The 14,603-nt window shown below is 45.0% G+C and overlaps 2 protein-coding genes across 10 annotated transcripts in view; both read left to right on the forward strand.

Annotated features, from left to right (window-relative positions):
• The window catches only part of CCDC62 (coiled-coil domain containing 62), a 44,086-nt gene extending 36,541 nt beyond the window's left edge, over positions 1-7,545 (forward strand). For all 7 annotated transcript variants that reach the window (XM_059139394.1, XM_059139395.1, XM_059139397.1 and 4 more), the window contains 2 exons: positions 5,621-5,714; positions 7,179-7,545. In XM_059139394.1, the coding sequence (XP_058995377.1) occupies positions 5,621-5,674 (54 nt within the window). In that variant the 3' untranslated portion in view covers positions 5,675-5,714; positions 7,179-7,545. The remainder of the gene's footprint in view (positions 1-5,620; positions 5,715-7,178) is intronic.
• A 3,930-nt stretch (positions 7,546-11,475) lies between these two features.
• HIP1R (huntingtin interacting protein 1 related) overlaps positions 11,476-14,603 on the forward strand; it is a 28,955-nt gene continuing 25,827 nt past the window's right edge. The window contains exon 1 of one of the 3 annotated variants that reach the window (XM_059140021.1): positions 11,476-11,675. In XM_059140021.1, the coding sequence (XP_058996004.1) occupies positions 11,583-11,675 (93 nt within the window). In that variant the 5' untranslated portion in view covers positions 11,476-11,582. The remainder of the gene's footprint in view (positions 11,676-14,603) is intronic. The other 2 variants (XM_059140019.1, XM_059140020.1) reach the window with 2 other exon arrangements.

The raw sequence follows: 14,603 nt of genomic DNA on the forward strand, positions 1-14,603 counted from the left end.
ACTAATTTGGGCCCCCAAAATAGTGACTTTTGAAGTAAATATGCCACTTATGCCATGTGAGCTTTTCAGAGTGGAAGCCCTGATGGACTTCGTGGTGTTTTCTGGGAAGATTTTCTTTTGACAGAAAGCATTAGTGAAGCAATTTATTTACTTTGGGAAAGAAAGTGCTTTTCAGTATTCATAAGGGTTTTTTTTTAAAAACAGCTTCATTGAGATATAATATACATAATGTAATGTTCTTCCATGTGAAGTGTACAATCCAGTGGTTTTAGCATATTTACAGAATTGTGTAACTGTCACCCTAATCCAATTTTAGAACATTTTCATCATCCCGAAACAAACCCTGTACCTATTAGCAGTTCCTCTCCTTTCCCTCTCTCTTAGCCCCTGGCGACTATTAATCTACTTTTTTTCTCTTTGGATTTGTTGGGCTGACATTTTTCATCAGTTTATTGAATAGAATTCAGGGGATCCATAAACTTTGATGGGAATAGAAATCACATATAAGCTTATTTTAATTAACCTCTATTTGAAATTTAGCATTTCCTTTAATTATAAATATAGAAAACAAGCCATAAGAGTATATAAAACCTATGACTTTGTCCCCAGTAGAGATCACACATGGTTTTATATCACATTATAGTTATGGCAGATACCTTGAAATACCCTTTAGAACTTAACCACGACCTCAGAATTATAGAACAGTAGGCCTGCTGCTAGATCTTATTATTTAATGCTTTAATAAAGAAGAGTACAGGGATGCCTGGGTCGCTCAGTCGGTTAAGCATCTGCCTTCAGCTCAAGTCATGATCTCAGGATCCTGGGATCGAGCCCGGTGTCAGGCTCCCTGCTTGGCGGGAGCCTGCTTCCCCTTCTGCTGCTCCCCCAGCTCCTGCTCACTCTCTTTGTCTCTGTCTTGCAAAGAAATAAATAACATCTCTTAAAAAAAGAAGAAAAAAGTATGGGGTGCCTGGGTGGCTCAGTTAAGCATCTGTCTGCCTTTGGCTGGGGTCATGATCCCGGGGTCTTGAGATCAAGTCCGGCGTCCGGGTCCCTGCTCAGCGGGGAGCCTGCTTCTCCCTCTACTCCCTGCTCGTGTTCTCTGTCACTCTCTCTCTCTCTCTTTCAAATAAATAAATAAAATATTTTTTTAAAAAAGGTAGGGGGAGAGTGCAAAGGTTGGCTTAGTCTGTGGAGTGTGTGACTCTTGATCTTGGGGTTGTGAGTTCAAGCCCCTCATGGGGTATAGAGATTACTTAAACTTTGTAAAAAGTGCATATTATTATATCACAGCCTTGTTTCATACTTTGATAACCACATTACCTCTGTAATACAACTTACGGATTCCTAAATAGGACCACACAATGCAAAATTCTGTAATAAAAACCTCACAGGCTTACAGGAAAAATGGGATTAGAAGCGTAACACTCGAACACTTTGCCAGTGATACATTTTTTTTTTTAAAGGATAGGAATGTAATCAAAATCATAGGAGTTTTATACCTGCTAGGTGGTTAAGAAATACATAAATATTGCAATAAATATGGCATTTTAGGTGTCCGGGAAGTGGCAGCTTATGATTCACTGCGAAGTGGCGGGAAGGTAACTGGACGCCGATGTGAATGGAGGTGGCTTATAACACACCAGCGAGGCCAGCGCATGTTTGAGGGGTGCGGGTGGATGTATGTATTCCTGTGTGCCGTGGCTCGGTCCAGCTGGGTACGGGTTACCTAGTGTTTCTCATGGACAAAGTTGCACATAAATAAATGCAAACTTCACATTATGCCCAACTAGTTCTGTAATATATTGGCTGTGTCAGAACAACTTTATATTTTCAGAACAAGTGTTCCAGCAGAACTGACTGTCCTTCAGCATGATCTACTGGACAGACTCCTATTCATTCTCACGGCCTCAGGCTCTTACCCTCTTCCGTGGGATTTTATGTTAAATTCCTATCTGAGATAAAATCGGAGATCTCCTTCACTTCTGTCCTCCCGACAGGGCTGTGTGTTTCTGCGTGTGTGTCTCCGTGAGCGTGCGGGTCACAGTGCGTGATAGGTTGCATGCTTGTCTCCCTCTGCTCTGTGAGCCCCTTCAGGAGCCCCTCTTCCTCACCCCGGCCGCCCCTAGTTGTAGCACACACTGTACCTGGTCCGGAGATTGCCCAATAAACACCTGCCATGGACGTGAACAAGAAGAACAGGAAAAAGACAAAACAGTAACCTCAGCTATAGACTGAAAACATGCGCAAGCTGTTGACGTTGATGATAACTTGGTTTAAGAGAATTTTTGAGCTAGAAAGACCCAGAAAAAGTACACAATCTCAACCTTTCATCTTATGGGTGAGGAAGAGTGATGAAATCTCTTACTTAACATCCCAACCGGAATTAGATAATCATCTGGAATTAGTTGGAAAAAATATTGGCTGCAGATGTAACAAATTTTCCAGAAGATTATTATTATTTTTTAAAGATTTTATTTATTTATTTGACAGACAGAGATCACAAGTAGGCAGAGAGAGGAAGGAAAGCAGACTCCCTGCCGAGCAGAGAGCCCAATGCGGGGCTCAATCCCAGGACCCTGGAATCATGACCTGAGCCGAAGGCAGAGGCTTTAACCCACTGAGCCACCCAGGCACCCCTTCCAGAAGATTATTAACTAATTCTGGAAATGTTGCAAAAACAATTCAATTAACAGAAATCTAAAAGTGGGCGCTCAGTTGGTTAAGTGTCTCTCTGCCTTTGCCTGAGGTCATGATCCCAGGGTCCTGGGATAGAACCCTGTGTCAGGCTCCCTGCGAGTTTACTTCCCCTCCTCCTTCTGCCCCTCCCCCTGCTCATGCTCAGAACATTCTCTGTCTCTCAAATAAATAAAATCTTTCAAAAAACAAAACAAAGAAATCTACTTGGCGACATATTTTACAACTCCTTCCCTTTGGTCCTGTGAGTTGGGTGTAGCTAGTTACAGGAAAAAGCAAATAATTTGTTAAAAATCCTTAATTTTTGCGACAGGGAAGCAGGATAAGGTTCTGAGAGGCCTTTCTGCCTCACCCTTTTTTGCCATCTGGTGCTGAAAACAAGGGTCTTATTTCAAAGCCTTTTTCTGCAGCGCATTCTTAGACATCGCTGGAGGTGCAAATAGTGATCCAAACCTTCTGGTAGGGAACTTAGCACTGTTTCCTAAAAATTGCGGACCTGATCCTTTGACACAGCAATGTCACTCTGGGGCTCTCTCCTACAAGTACACCCACATGTGTATAAAGTGGCCCGGGTACAAGTTTTTTGTTGCAGGATTGCTTTGTAGTAGCGAAAGTTCGGAAGCAATCAGGTGTCCAGCAAAAAGGAACTGAGGGAGTCATGATGGTACGTCCACACAGTGGAACATTACGGAGCCGTTAACCAGAATAAGGAAGACCTAGGACGTGGAAATACTCCTGGGATTTATTAATAAGTGAATGGAAGCGAGATATTGAAGGGTCTCTGTGGTATCCTTCACGTGCACAAAGGGGACGGGGAGAAGAAAATATGTTTGTTTATTTTATGTCAGCGTATTAGCTATTTAACAAGAGCCCCCGATAATTTAAAAAGAGGAACAAAGGAAAGAAAGAAAATAAAACACTGCACAGCTGACTACATCACCTTCCCCTACAGCAGGCTTCCTACTCACCTGAGAGGTGGGGAGGGGGAGAAATTCCGCTGGAATCTGAATTTGGACTTTTGACAAGTACACGGGACTGGACGCCCTCATTGCTGGTTTGAAACTGTTGGTGTCATCCGCCAGGGCTCTTGAGGCTCTCTCTCTCTCTCTTTTTTTTTTTTTTTTTTTTGGTGCCGAAACCTGGGATCGAAGCTCTTAGGGCTCTTAACTTTTTTTTTTTTTTTTTAAATTTTAATCACAGGCTGATAAACCCTACAGATCCCCTTTAGAATGATATTTATTTGCTTTGATATGGATTCTTTTTTTTTTAAATCCACGTTAGTTAACATGTAGTGTAGTATTGGTTTCAGGACTAGAATTCAGTGACTCATCACTTACACGTAACACCCAGTACGCATCCCAGCGCATCCTCCTCCACACCCGTCACCCATTCAGCCCCCCCACCCACCTACCTCCCCTCCGGCAACCCTCAGTTCTCTCTAGTTAAGAGCCTTTTATGGTTGTCTCCTTCTCTGTTTTTATCTTATTTTAATTGTCCTCCCCTTCCCCTATGTTCATCTATTTTGTTTCTTCAATTCCAGATTTGAGTGAAACCATATGGTATTTGTCTTTGTCTTCGTTCGCTCAGCATAATACACTCTAGTTCCATCTATGTTGCTGCAAATGGCAAGATTTCATTCTTTCTGATGGCTGAGTCACATTCCGTTGTCTACATACAGCACATCTTTATCCGTTCATCAGTCAATGGACATTTGGGCTCTTTCCATAACTGGGCTATCGTTGATAGTGCTGCTGTAAACATCAATTGTATGTAACCCTTTGAGTCAGCATTTTTCTGTCCTTTGGATAAATACCTACTACTGCAGTTCCTGGGTTGTAGGGGATCTCCATGTTTAACTTCAGAGGAATCACCATACTCTTCTCCGGAGTGGCTGTACCAGTTCACATTCCGACCAACAGTGCAAAAGGCTCCTCTTTCTCTACATCCTCACCAACATCTGTTGTTTCCTGCGTGGTTAATTTTAGCCACTCTGACAGGGGTGAGATGATACCATGGTTGTGATTTGTATTTCCCTGATGATAAGTGATGCTGAGCATTTTTCCATGTGTCTGTTGGCCATTTGGATGTCTTCTTTGGAGAAATATCTGTTCATGGGTTCTGCCCATTTCTTAGCTGGATTACTTATTTTGGGGATACTGATTTTGTTGAATTCCTTAAAGATTCTGGATGCTGGCCCTTTATGCACTAGGTCATTTGCAAATATCTTCTTCCATTAGAATAATGTTTCTAAATGAATAAAATAAAATACATCAGGTTATAAAATACAGAAGAAGGCTGTTTGAGCAGAGAGGAAGCAGCATGACTGAAAGCCCAGAGTATAACCCTAGCCTAGCTCAAATGCAGGCCCCACGGGGAGGAGAAAGGGGCTGAGAAGGGGGGCTTACCCGGTGGTAAAGTTTACCACCCGCGTCTACCCATGTCTTTCCAGGTATCTTCCTCCTCTTTGCTTTTTTTGCTGCTTCTTTTTAAAAATACCTCTCCTGAAACAACTGGCAATGCTAACCAAGCCTTTAGTAGGTACTTTAATTAACAGGGGTACTTAGAGTTGTTCATTCCTGTTGGTGACCACTGTCTCTATCAAGGGCTCATGACATAGTCCATATTAATGCTGACAAAGAGCCAGTTATATTTGGGCATTAGCTGATTGCCGTAGCTGAAGGCATTGCATACATGGAAAAGCAAACACAACCTCACCAGTAGACAGTTAGACCCAAAAGGGCCCCACACACGAATAGGAAATTAGTACCTCTTTGCTGGGTGGATGGTAGCTGTATGAAATGACTTCTTTGTATTTCATTAATTCCTTAAGGTGTTCTAAAGGCATTTCTACTATATTTGTGTATTGTCTGAAGTATTATCCAGTTTTTCTTTCCTGGGTACTAATTTTGAAGTTATATTATAGAACTTAGAAGTCACAGAAGAGTCAGCTCAGAAAAATACCTTTCTTAGTAATTGAAGAACACAAAAGTCAACTTCACTGTTCATTGTGGTCATAGGTAAGTCACCTTTGTGTGTCTCCCCTTCTGTCTCCCTTAATATTTAATAAGTAACTTGGGAACATTGATAATGTAGAGTCAAGGCCATGCATTTGTTTGATCTGTAATCCTTTCTCTTGTTTGACCTATTTATACATTCCTTCTAAATTTAATCAGTAAAATGTCAATTATTTGTATGAGAAATGCAAATCAAAAAGTTCTTGATCTCAGTGCCCAGAATTTTAAACATAAGGAAGTGAGTACAGACAGCTTTCTTTTTTCATTTTTTAAAATATTTTATTTATTTATTTGACAGAGAGCAGGCCAGAGAGAGCACAAGCAGGGAGAGCAGCGGAGGGAGAGGGAGAAACAGGCTCCCCACTGAGCAGGGAGCCTGACAGCTCCATCCCAGGACCCTGGGATCACGACCTGAGCCAAAGACAGATGCTTAACCAACTGAGCCACCCAGGCACAGCTATAGACAGCTTTCAAAATCATAATCTAAATTAACATTTCAGGGGTGCTTGGCTGAGCAGTTGGGCTCAGTTGGTTAGGCATCCAACTCTTGATTTCGGCTCAGGTCGTGATCTCAGGGTGGTGAGATCCAGCCTTGCATTGGGCTCCACGCTGGGTGTGGAACCTTCCTCTCTCTTTCTCTCTCTGTGCCGCTCCCTCCTGCTTCTCTCTTAAAATGAACATTGAAGCATTTCAGTGGGCTGTCTGGAAAGAAGTGTTTTCATGGGGTTTCAGGTTTTATAAAAAGTTTCATTGACTGGGACGCCTGGCTAGCTCAGTCCATGGAGCATGGGACGCTTGGTCACAGGGTTGTGAGTTTGAGCCCCGCGTTGGGTGTAGGCATTACTTAAAAATAAAAACTTAAGGGGCACCTGGGTGGCTCAGTGGGTTGAGGCCTCTGCCTTGGGCTCAGGTCATGATCCCGGGGTCCTGGGATCGATCCCCGCATCAGGCTCTTTGCTCAGCAGGGAGCCTGCTTCCTCCTCTCTCTCTGCCGGCCTCTCTGCCTACTTGTGATCTCTGTCTGTCAAATAAATAAATAAAATATTTTTTAAAAAGTTATTATTATTAAAAAATAAAAATAAAAACTTAAAAAAGAAAGAAAGGTTCATTGATGTAGTAAGCACTTTCTTGATTTGTGTTTCTTTCTATCAAACCTGCATTTCAAATGTAAAATTCCTTCAGAATCCAGTTTGGTAAGTTAAAAAGTGTAATCATTTCAGATGCTTTCATTGTAAGCAGAGAACATCTCAAGAACACTGTGAAAGCATGAAGTGTAGAGAGCCCTCTTCCTCTCCTGGGCTTTTCCTCTCTTTGCTGAGAAGTTTTCATATTTATGGTATTTTACGTGACCTTATGTAGATAAAAATCTGGATGTATAGTTTATTTCATAGAGATTCGGAACGTAGAGCACACTACCCACTGCTCTGTTTGACTCGATTTTATTAACTCTGTGTTTCCTTCCTGCAGAAGCCGATTTCTCATCTTTGGAAGGCAGGAAGCAGACATCAATACCTAATACTTAACCTTGAAAACAAAAAGGGGATTGTAGTCCTTTGTAAACAACATTTAATACCAAAGGGAAGCAGAAACTGAAAGCTAATTTTTTAACATCTATATTTTGTTTGTTTTCAAGTTGACTGTTTTCATGTTGAGGACATTTTTTTTTTTTTTTAAATGTGTAAGAAATTAGACCTTACTGTGTATTCTCTATATACAAACGTGGAATTCTGCTCAAAGAGAAAAGGACTTCTCTGTAAAGATGCAGACTACGGTTAAATACCGGAGAAGCTCTTTAAAAGTGTGGTCATCAAATAGAGAACCCCTGCATGTAAAATGCTGTTTTAACTATCTGCTTTTTTTAAAAAACCTGTGCATACATTTAAATTATAACTGACAGCTTATCAGAGTCAGCTGCAAATCTATGAGAAGTAGTATTCTCTTCACTGGTGGCTTTACCCCTGGATTTTGCTGTGTAGAATAGACATAAAATGATATATGATACAAAATATTTTTAACTGGAAAGTATCTCCTCACTTACTGACAATGGAGGTCCTTCTGTCCCAAAGCTGAACAGAGCCCCATCTCATCTGGGTCTGTAGTAAGTACCATCTACTTACACAAACAAAAGCTTGTTGGAAGATCAGGTTTTATATGCATTTTTTTTTTTATCATTAGAGACTAAAACACTTCCCTTTTAACTTATAATTTTTTTTAAAGAATATACTGTGTGCATTTCTGTCCCTTGTAAGAGAATTGATCAGCTTCATTCAATAAAATATATTTTTAATAATAAAGAAGAAGAATTTTCTCGGGTTTCTTTTTATTATACAGGATCAAAATAAGGAAGGTTAGTCGCTTGAAACCGAACCTGGCAAGTTAATTTCCTTGGGAATGGGAATGTATTTTTTTTCCTAAGCATCGCAGATATCAAGGTTCTATTGTGCTGTATAAATGCCCCTTTGTTGAAAGGTTTCAGTGGTACTTCAGAGATGATTTTCAAGAGAGTGGAGGAGCCACCCCATTTAGCCTTTTTAATTAGGGTGCTGAAAAGGGAAATGGGGTGAGGCTTGGCTGTGTTCTTTATAAATGCTTGCTTTCTCCCTCAGGCACGGCCGGTTTGGGCAGAGGAAGTCTGAGAAAGGTGCAGTTGATTCTGAGCTGTTGGAAACCTAAAATGTCCCCGGAGAGGCTCATTTCCAGTCTGAGATACAAAATATGAAAATTTCTCCTTCTCTTTATGCTGGGCTCATGGCTGCATGCCAGCTTGCCCAGGGAAAAGAGAAGTAGAACACTGATGAGATGCTAATAAGTAGGAAAATTTCAGGAAACCAAAGAATGAAAAAGGTCAAAAATTATTTTGTGGGTAAAATTATTTCAGCTCATAGGATTATTGTATCTATAGTACCCATCTCACCCCACCATGTTATTTTGAATTACAGCACATATAACTAAAAAATGGCGAATCTTAATATTATTAGCAGCTTATTGGTCTCATCCGAAAGTTACTTAAATATGTGAGCAGTTTCTGTTAGGAAGAGTCAGCCCTCAGTCTGTCTGAGAAGAGTCGTGAGATAAAACTGAGCTGCTATATTTTGTCATCAGCATTCTTCTGTCTTAAGAAGAATGGTACTGTCACTCCCCCGCCAGAAATTATCTCAGCCATCAGAAGAGACTGGTGTAAGGGTGCTTTCAGAATTTGTAGACAGATCTTATAAAGAGAAACAGAAATACCCCCAAAGAAAGAAATTCTGAATCCATATTTAAACACTGACAACAGTTTTACCTAGAAAGTTGTAGTAGAAAAGCCTGGTATTCAGAAGCTTAGTGGGGTAATGTTGGTTCAGATGAAGAAACCAGACACATTAATCAGGACCACAGCAGACAAGGTAGGTTAAGAACCAGAGTGGTCTTTGAGAGGAGTTTATCAGATGAGGAGGGCACTTCAATCAGTCCCATAAAGGATGATTTCTGGGTTCTCAGCCAAGTGCACACTTAGGCCGTCTAACAAAAAAACAAAATAATTTGAGCCCATAGTAAGTACTGCTTTGCTGGCCATTGGAGACACAACAGTGAGCAAAGCAGACTGAATCCTTGTTTACAGTGAAGGAGACAGACCTTAATTAAATAATCACAAATAGGTCATGAAAAACTGGTTAAGTGCTATGAAATAAAGCTCGGAGCTACTGTGACAACATACATCAGGGGCATAGGTCAAAGGCGGAGGCTTCAGGGAAGGCTTCCCTGAACGAAAAGCTGAAAGATAAGTAGATGCTAACCAGCAAACAGGAAGAGGAAGAGCATTCCTCAGAATGGTAACAGCATTGGAAAGGTGGAAAGGAGCATGATGCATTTTCAGACCTGATGGATGAGGATGGCGCACGAGGAAGCTGGACAGAGAGGTTGGGGCCAGTGATACATGTCAGCGAGGCAGTGTGGGGATTGCAGCTCCACCATCTAGTTAACCCAGGGATGTAAATACTGTTCATCTTTCTTGGGTTTTCCTTTAAATGAGGTGTTCATAACCCAAATCCTCTGCCTTTGTAATAGCCTTTGGGAAGCATGAAACAGCTCTGGAGATAGACCAAAATGGTACCCTGATTCTGGGTACAGTGACAGAGCCAGTGCTAGAACTGGGTCTCCTGCCCGGAGGCGGTACCAGCAATGAACCTGGACAAATTCAGAGTGGGGAAGCTTACATCCTCGTGTCCCGGCTGCTCGTTTTATAAAACTAAGCCATGTGTTGAAGTGGACTAAATTATAGCAGGCTATTTACTCACTTTTTCAGCCTTGCACTTCACACATTTATTGAACATTGCTCATGTGCCAGGCACTCTGCTAGGCACGGAGATCATAAAATGGCATAAGATGGTGTGGTCCTTGCCTCCGGGGGCTCAAAAGCTTCCATACAAGCAGATGCATTAAAAGTCACTAGAGATATTTTAGCCAAGTGCTCTTGGACCCCAGTAATCAACCATTATTAAAAAGAGAGGTAGTTGGTTGCTAATGTTAAGTCACCAGGGCAGATGTTCTCAACCCAGAGAGGTCGTTGCCTGGTTTGAAAGAAGGTGCTGTGTTAAGTATGAAGTTCACGGGATAACTTGGTTTTGTTCAGTGTGGAAAAAGAGTCTGAGAAACAGCTGGTCTGGAGCCACCAAGCCACAGCTCTTGACCTGGGAGCTGGGGATTAAAAATGAAACAGTACATATGAAGGACTTAGCTCAGTGTCTGGCAAATAATAAGCAATCGATAAACATTAGCCATTGTTATTCTGGTAGAGAGATCTTTCAGGGATTGGAATTAGATATAGCATGGTTCATTTCTTTTTGGTAGAGTCAAAAGAACCCGGTCAGATACAGCTTTTCAAGTATCCAGTGTCCATCTGGGGGCAAGACGAGATTAATCCATGAAGTTACAGAAGGGGAGACCATCTTCAGGCATCACACTTCCTCTTCAAGGGGGGGGCTTTAGTACATGTATTGGGCAATTTCACACCTATATTTTGAGAGAAAAACTGAGCACAGCAAAAAAAATTATTTGATAGCATACATTTGGGAGAACTGTAATTGATTATATATATATATGTATATAAATATATATTATATATAAAATATAAAAATATATAAATATAAACAATATATAAAACATGTATTCTTTTCTTTTACTTCAGTCCTGTGACGGATAATTTAAAAAGGAAGCCAATAATAACAATGCTTTTTAAAGACTCCCACGACCTCCTGCGGCGTCGTTAACGACGCGCTTTGACGGCCCAGCCCTGTGTTGTGTTCCGCGCGGGCTGCAGGTTGGCCGGGCCCGGCCTGTCCTCTTCTCCTCGCAGTGCCCCGGCTCTGGCAAGGTGTCCGCGTGCGGAGCCTGCAGCCGCCGAAGATTCATCCCACGGCCGTGGAAGAGAGCTGCTGCTGGGTTAGAGATGCGCAGAGGGGACGGCTTACTTGTATGCATTTTCACACATAGATTAAGACTAAAAAGGAAAAAAAAAAAAAAGAAGTCTAGTTGTGATTCCATTGTTCACATTCATTGAGGCCAAGTTTTCTCCAGTTAGCCAGATCCTCCTCTGGTGTAGACAGGACTCCGTGCGTCCGCGGTGTGGAGGTGGGCAAGAGACTTGGCCCGGGGAGGTAAGGCAGAGGTGTGGAGGGGCTGGGGACCTCGGCCGGGGCTCCGCCCAGCGAGGGGCGGGCCCGGGGCGGGGGCGGGGCGGCCGAGGGGGAGGTGCCCCCCGCCCCCGCGCGCAGGGGCGGGGCGGCCGGGCGCCGAGCGGCGGCCTCGCGGTGCCTAGGCTGGGGCGGGCAGCCGTGACGCTCAGTCGCGCGGAGCCGGGCCGGGAGCGCAAGCGGCGGCGGCGGCGGCAGGATGAACAGCATCAAGAGCGTGCCGGCGCGGGTGCTGAGCCGCAGGCCGGGCCACAGCCTGGAGGCCGAGCGCGAGCAGTTCGACAAGACCCAGGCGAGCGGCGGGGCCGCGGGCGGGCGGGCGGGGGGCGCCCCTCGGGGCCTGGCCGGCGCGCGCCTCCTCGGCTCCCGGGCTCCGGCCGCCACCGGCCACCTTGCGCCCGGGCCGCCGCCCCCCGAGCCGCCCCGCGCGCAGGTGAACCGGAAGCGCGCGCGCGGGTGACGGGGCCGAGAGAGGCCGCCGGGGGACGGAGGTGGCGGGGTGCCGCGGTGTGGGGGGCGGGGGAGGCGGGTGGCTTGGGAACGAGGCGACGGGCGACCCAGGTGGAGGGGACCGAGGTGACCCGGGAGCGAGGTGGAGGGGGAGCGAAGGTGGCCGGGAGGCCGAGGTGGAAGGCGACCCCAGGAGGAGGGGGCCGAGGTCGCCGGGAGGGGGCGAGGTGGCGAGCGACCCAGGCGGAGGGGACCGAGGTGGCCCGGGAGCGAGGTGGCGGGCGACCCAGGTGCGGGGCGGGGGAGGAGGCAGCGATGAGCCAGGTGGGGTCAGGTGTGCCCGGGCCTAGGAGCGCCTCCCGGCGGGGCCTGCCTGGATTCCTCTGCCCCGGCCGCGCCGACCCTCCCCGGCCCCAGCAGCCCGGCTCCTGCCACCACCTCCCAGGCCGTGCGAAGCACGCTCCCACCTCGGGGAAGCAGAGCGTTTCCTTGAAGGAAACTCCCAGTTTCCTCTTCGCCGGAGCTGTTTTCCAGGGCCGCACAGTATCTTATTATACGCCGGGCGCGAAGTTTCACGTACGCAGCCAGACTTGTTTGCCCGAGCGCTGGCCCACGTATAAATAGGTTCACACCCCCTTATTAAACACGGGCGCCTGACAGACAGAAACTTCCTCGGGCTCCCTTCCTGCGCATCCCACGCGCCTATCCTGGGAAGGTTATTTTGAAAATTCAGCAATGGCGCGGGTGTGTGTTGGTGCCTTGTGTTCCTGCCGGGAACACAGATCGCGGTCGCGGCTCTGCCTCTAGTTTTCTGTTCCTTTTTATTTTACAAACATTAAGGTGTCCGTCGGCCTCGGGGGAGGGGAGAGCGCGCTCGGTTGTTTGCCAGAGCAAGTCACCCAAGACCGAAATAGCAGAACAGTTTTACTTTAGAAATAAAGGAAGCCGAAAGGACCCCTCCTGTCTGAAGCCGAATGGGGACATTTGGGGCGGCTTGCTGTAGCAAGGTCCTTCCCACCTGTCCCTGCCCATAGCAGTGACTTCCGCGGTTGCTTTCAAACCGAGTTATCGGCGCCGCTGTCTACAACAGCTTTCATTTTGAAATAAGGAAAAAACTCAGGGGGACCTCCTAACCTTTGTGCTTACCATTAGCAGTGAAAACGATAATGAAATTTTGCAACACCGAGGCTTTATGAAAGCCAAGGGTTGGAACCAACCCACCTGAAAATTATTAATTTGTCCTCTTGATCCTCCTCATCTGGCCTGTTTTCAGCCTGGATAGCCCATCATCAAAACAAATGTGGCATTTAATTTAAAGGCATTAATACATCATTAATTGTGGTAGGAGTTTGTGCAAGGATGGAGAGGAAAATTTAATTGGTAGAGAGAATCTGGGTGTTGTCAGAGCTTTATTCTCTGTTTTTAGGCCCCCTCCGCTTTTGAGGAGGTATCAAGAGGTCTGATTGCTACATAGAGATGCAGTTTAAAGGGCCTGTTCCACTAATCTTACTTTTATTATAAATCAAGGGCGACCTTCTTTAATGTGAAAGACAGAGTCTCTCTGATCTAGATCCATACATTTTAGTGGTTGGTTTGGTAAACAAACAGGTGTGGGGTTTTTTTGTTTGTTTTTTGCTTGTTTTTGTTTTTCTAGTTGGGTTTTTCTACAGGGCTGAGAGGGTTACTTGAGAATGAATAACTTTGTAACAGGTGAATCTCCTAGGATTTACCATCCCTAACCGCCTCCCCCCCTTTTTTTGCTGGAGAGATGGAGTTTGGGTTCAGCGTCTAGATTTGCTTGTCTTCAGAATGACTTATTGAGGGATAGAGGATAAAGATTTTGTACATCGTTAATATTTAATTAGCTCGCTCCCAGAAATATCTAGTGAGCTGCCAGTGAGGTCCCATTGGTGGAAAGGACCCAGAGAGCTGAGGTTGCTACTTACAGAAAATAGCACATCCAATTCTCGGACCCATCTTCCCTTCGGAATACACTGCTTCTGTCCTTCTGTCTTCATGTTGACTACCGTGCCCTGTGTTGTGAGGAGAGCACTTTGGCTTGCTTTAGAACTTGTCCTTGGCATCATTCAGCCTCGCCTTTCTCCTTCGGCTCCTGGATCCAGAGCTGGGGGAGCGGGTGTGTGTGTATGTGTGTGTGTGTGTGTGAAAAATACTTCCACATTAGTTTTCTCGGCAGGCCACACCCCATTTTGCAAAGGTCCGTTCCCTACCCCAGTCAGGAGCGTTAAGGGAGAGCAGTCACGCTTCCCTTTTGTAACTGGTCCTTGGGGTGGTTGTATGGTGTGAGTGTTTGTGTAATCCCAGAGGGAGCCTCTGGAAAGTGGGTCTATTCTTCCCCACGACTTTGGTCCTTTTGGTGATAAAACCCCTTTTCAAAATGGAGATGACACAATAGTGTTAACTTTTCATTGTTGTAACATTCTGAGTACAGAATGCCGTAGAATACAGTATATTTGCATTTTGAACCCCAAACTAGCCATACCGTTAAAAAACAAGATGGTATGTCAGGGGAGTTGCTTACAGGCAGGTGGACCTGAGTGCTGCTAGCCTGTGCCCTTGGGCAAGTTGCTTAACTCCTGAGTCTGTTTCCTCACCTGTAAAAACAGATTAATTCCACCCACCCCCAATGGCTGCTCTGAGGTACAGAGAAACACTGTGTGACAGGCGGGCCCTCAAAGATGGCCCCATCCTAATTCCTGGAACCTGTGAATACTTTATCATACTTGGTAAGAAAATGCCAGTCAGCTGA

This window comes from Mustela lutreola, chromosome 11, assembly GCF_030435805.1.
Source record: "Mustela lutreola isolate mMusLut2 chromosome 11, mMusLut2.pri, whole genome shotgun sequence".
Classification (NCBI taxonomy): Eukaryota; Metazoa; Chordata; class Mammalia; order Carnivora; family Mustelidae; genus Mustela; species Mustela lutreola.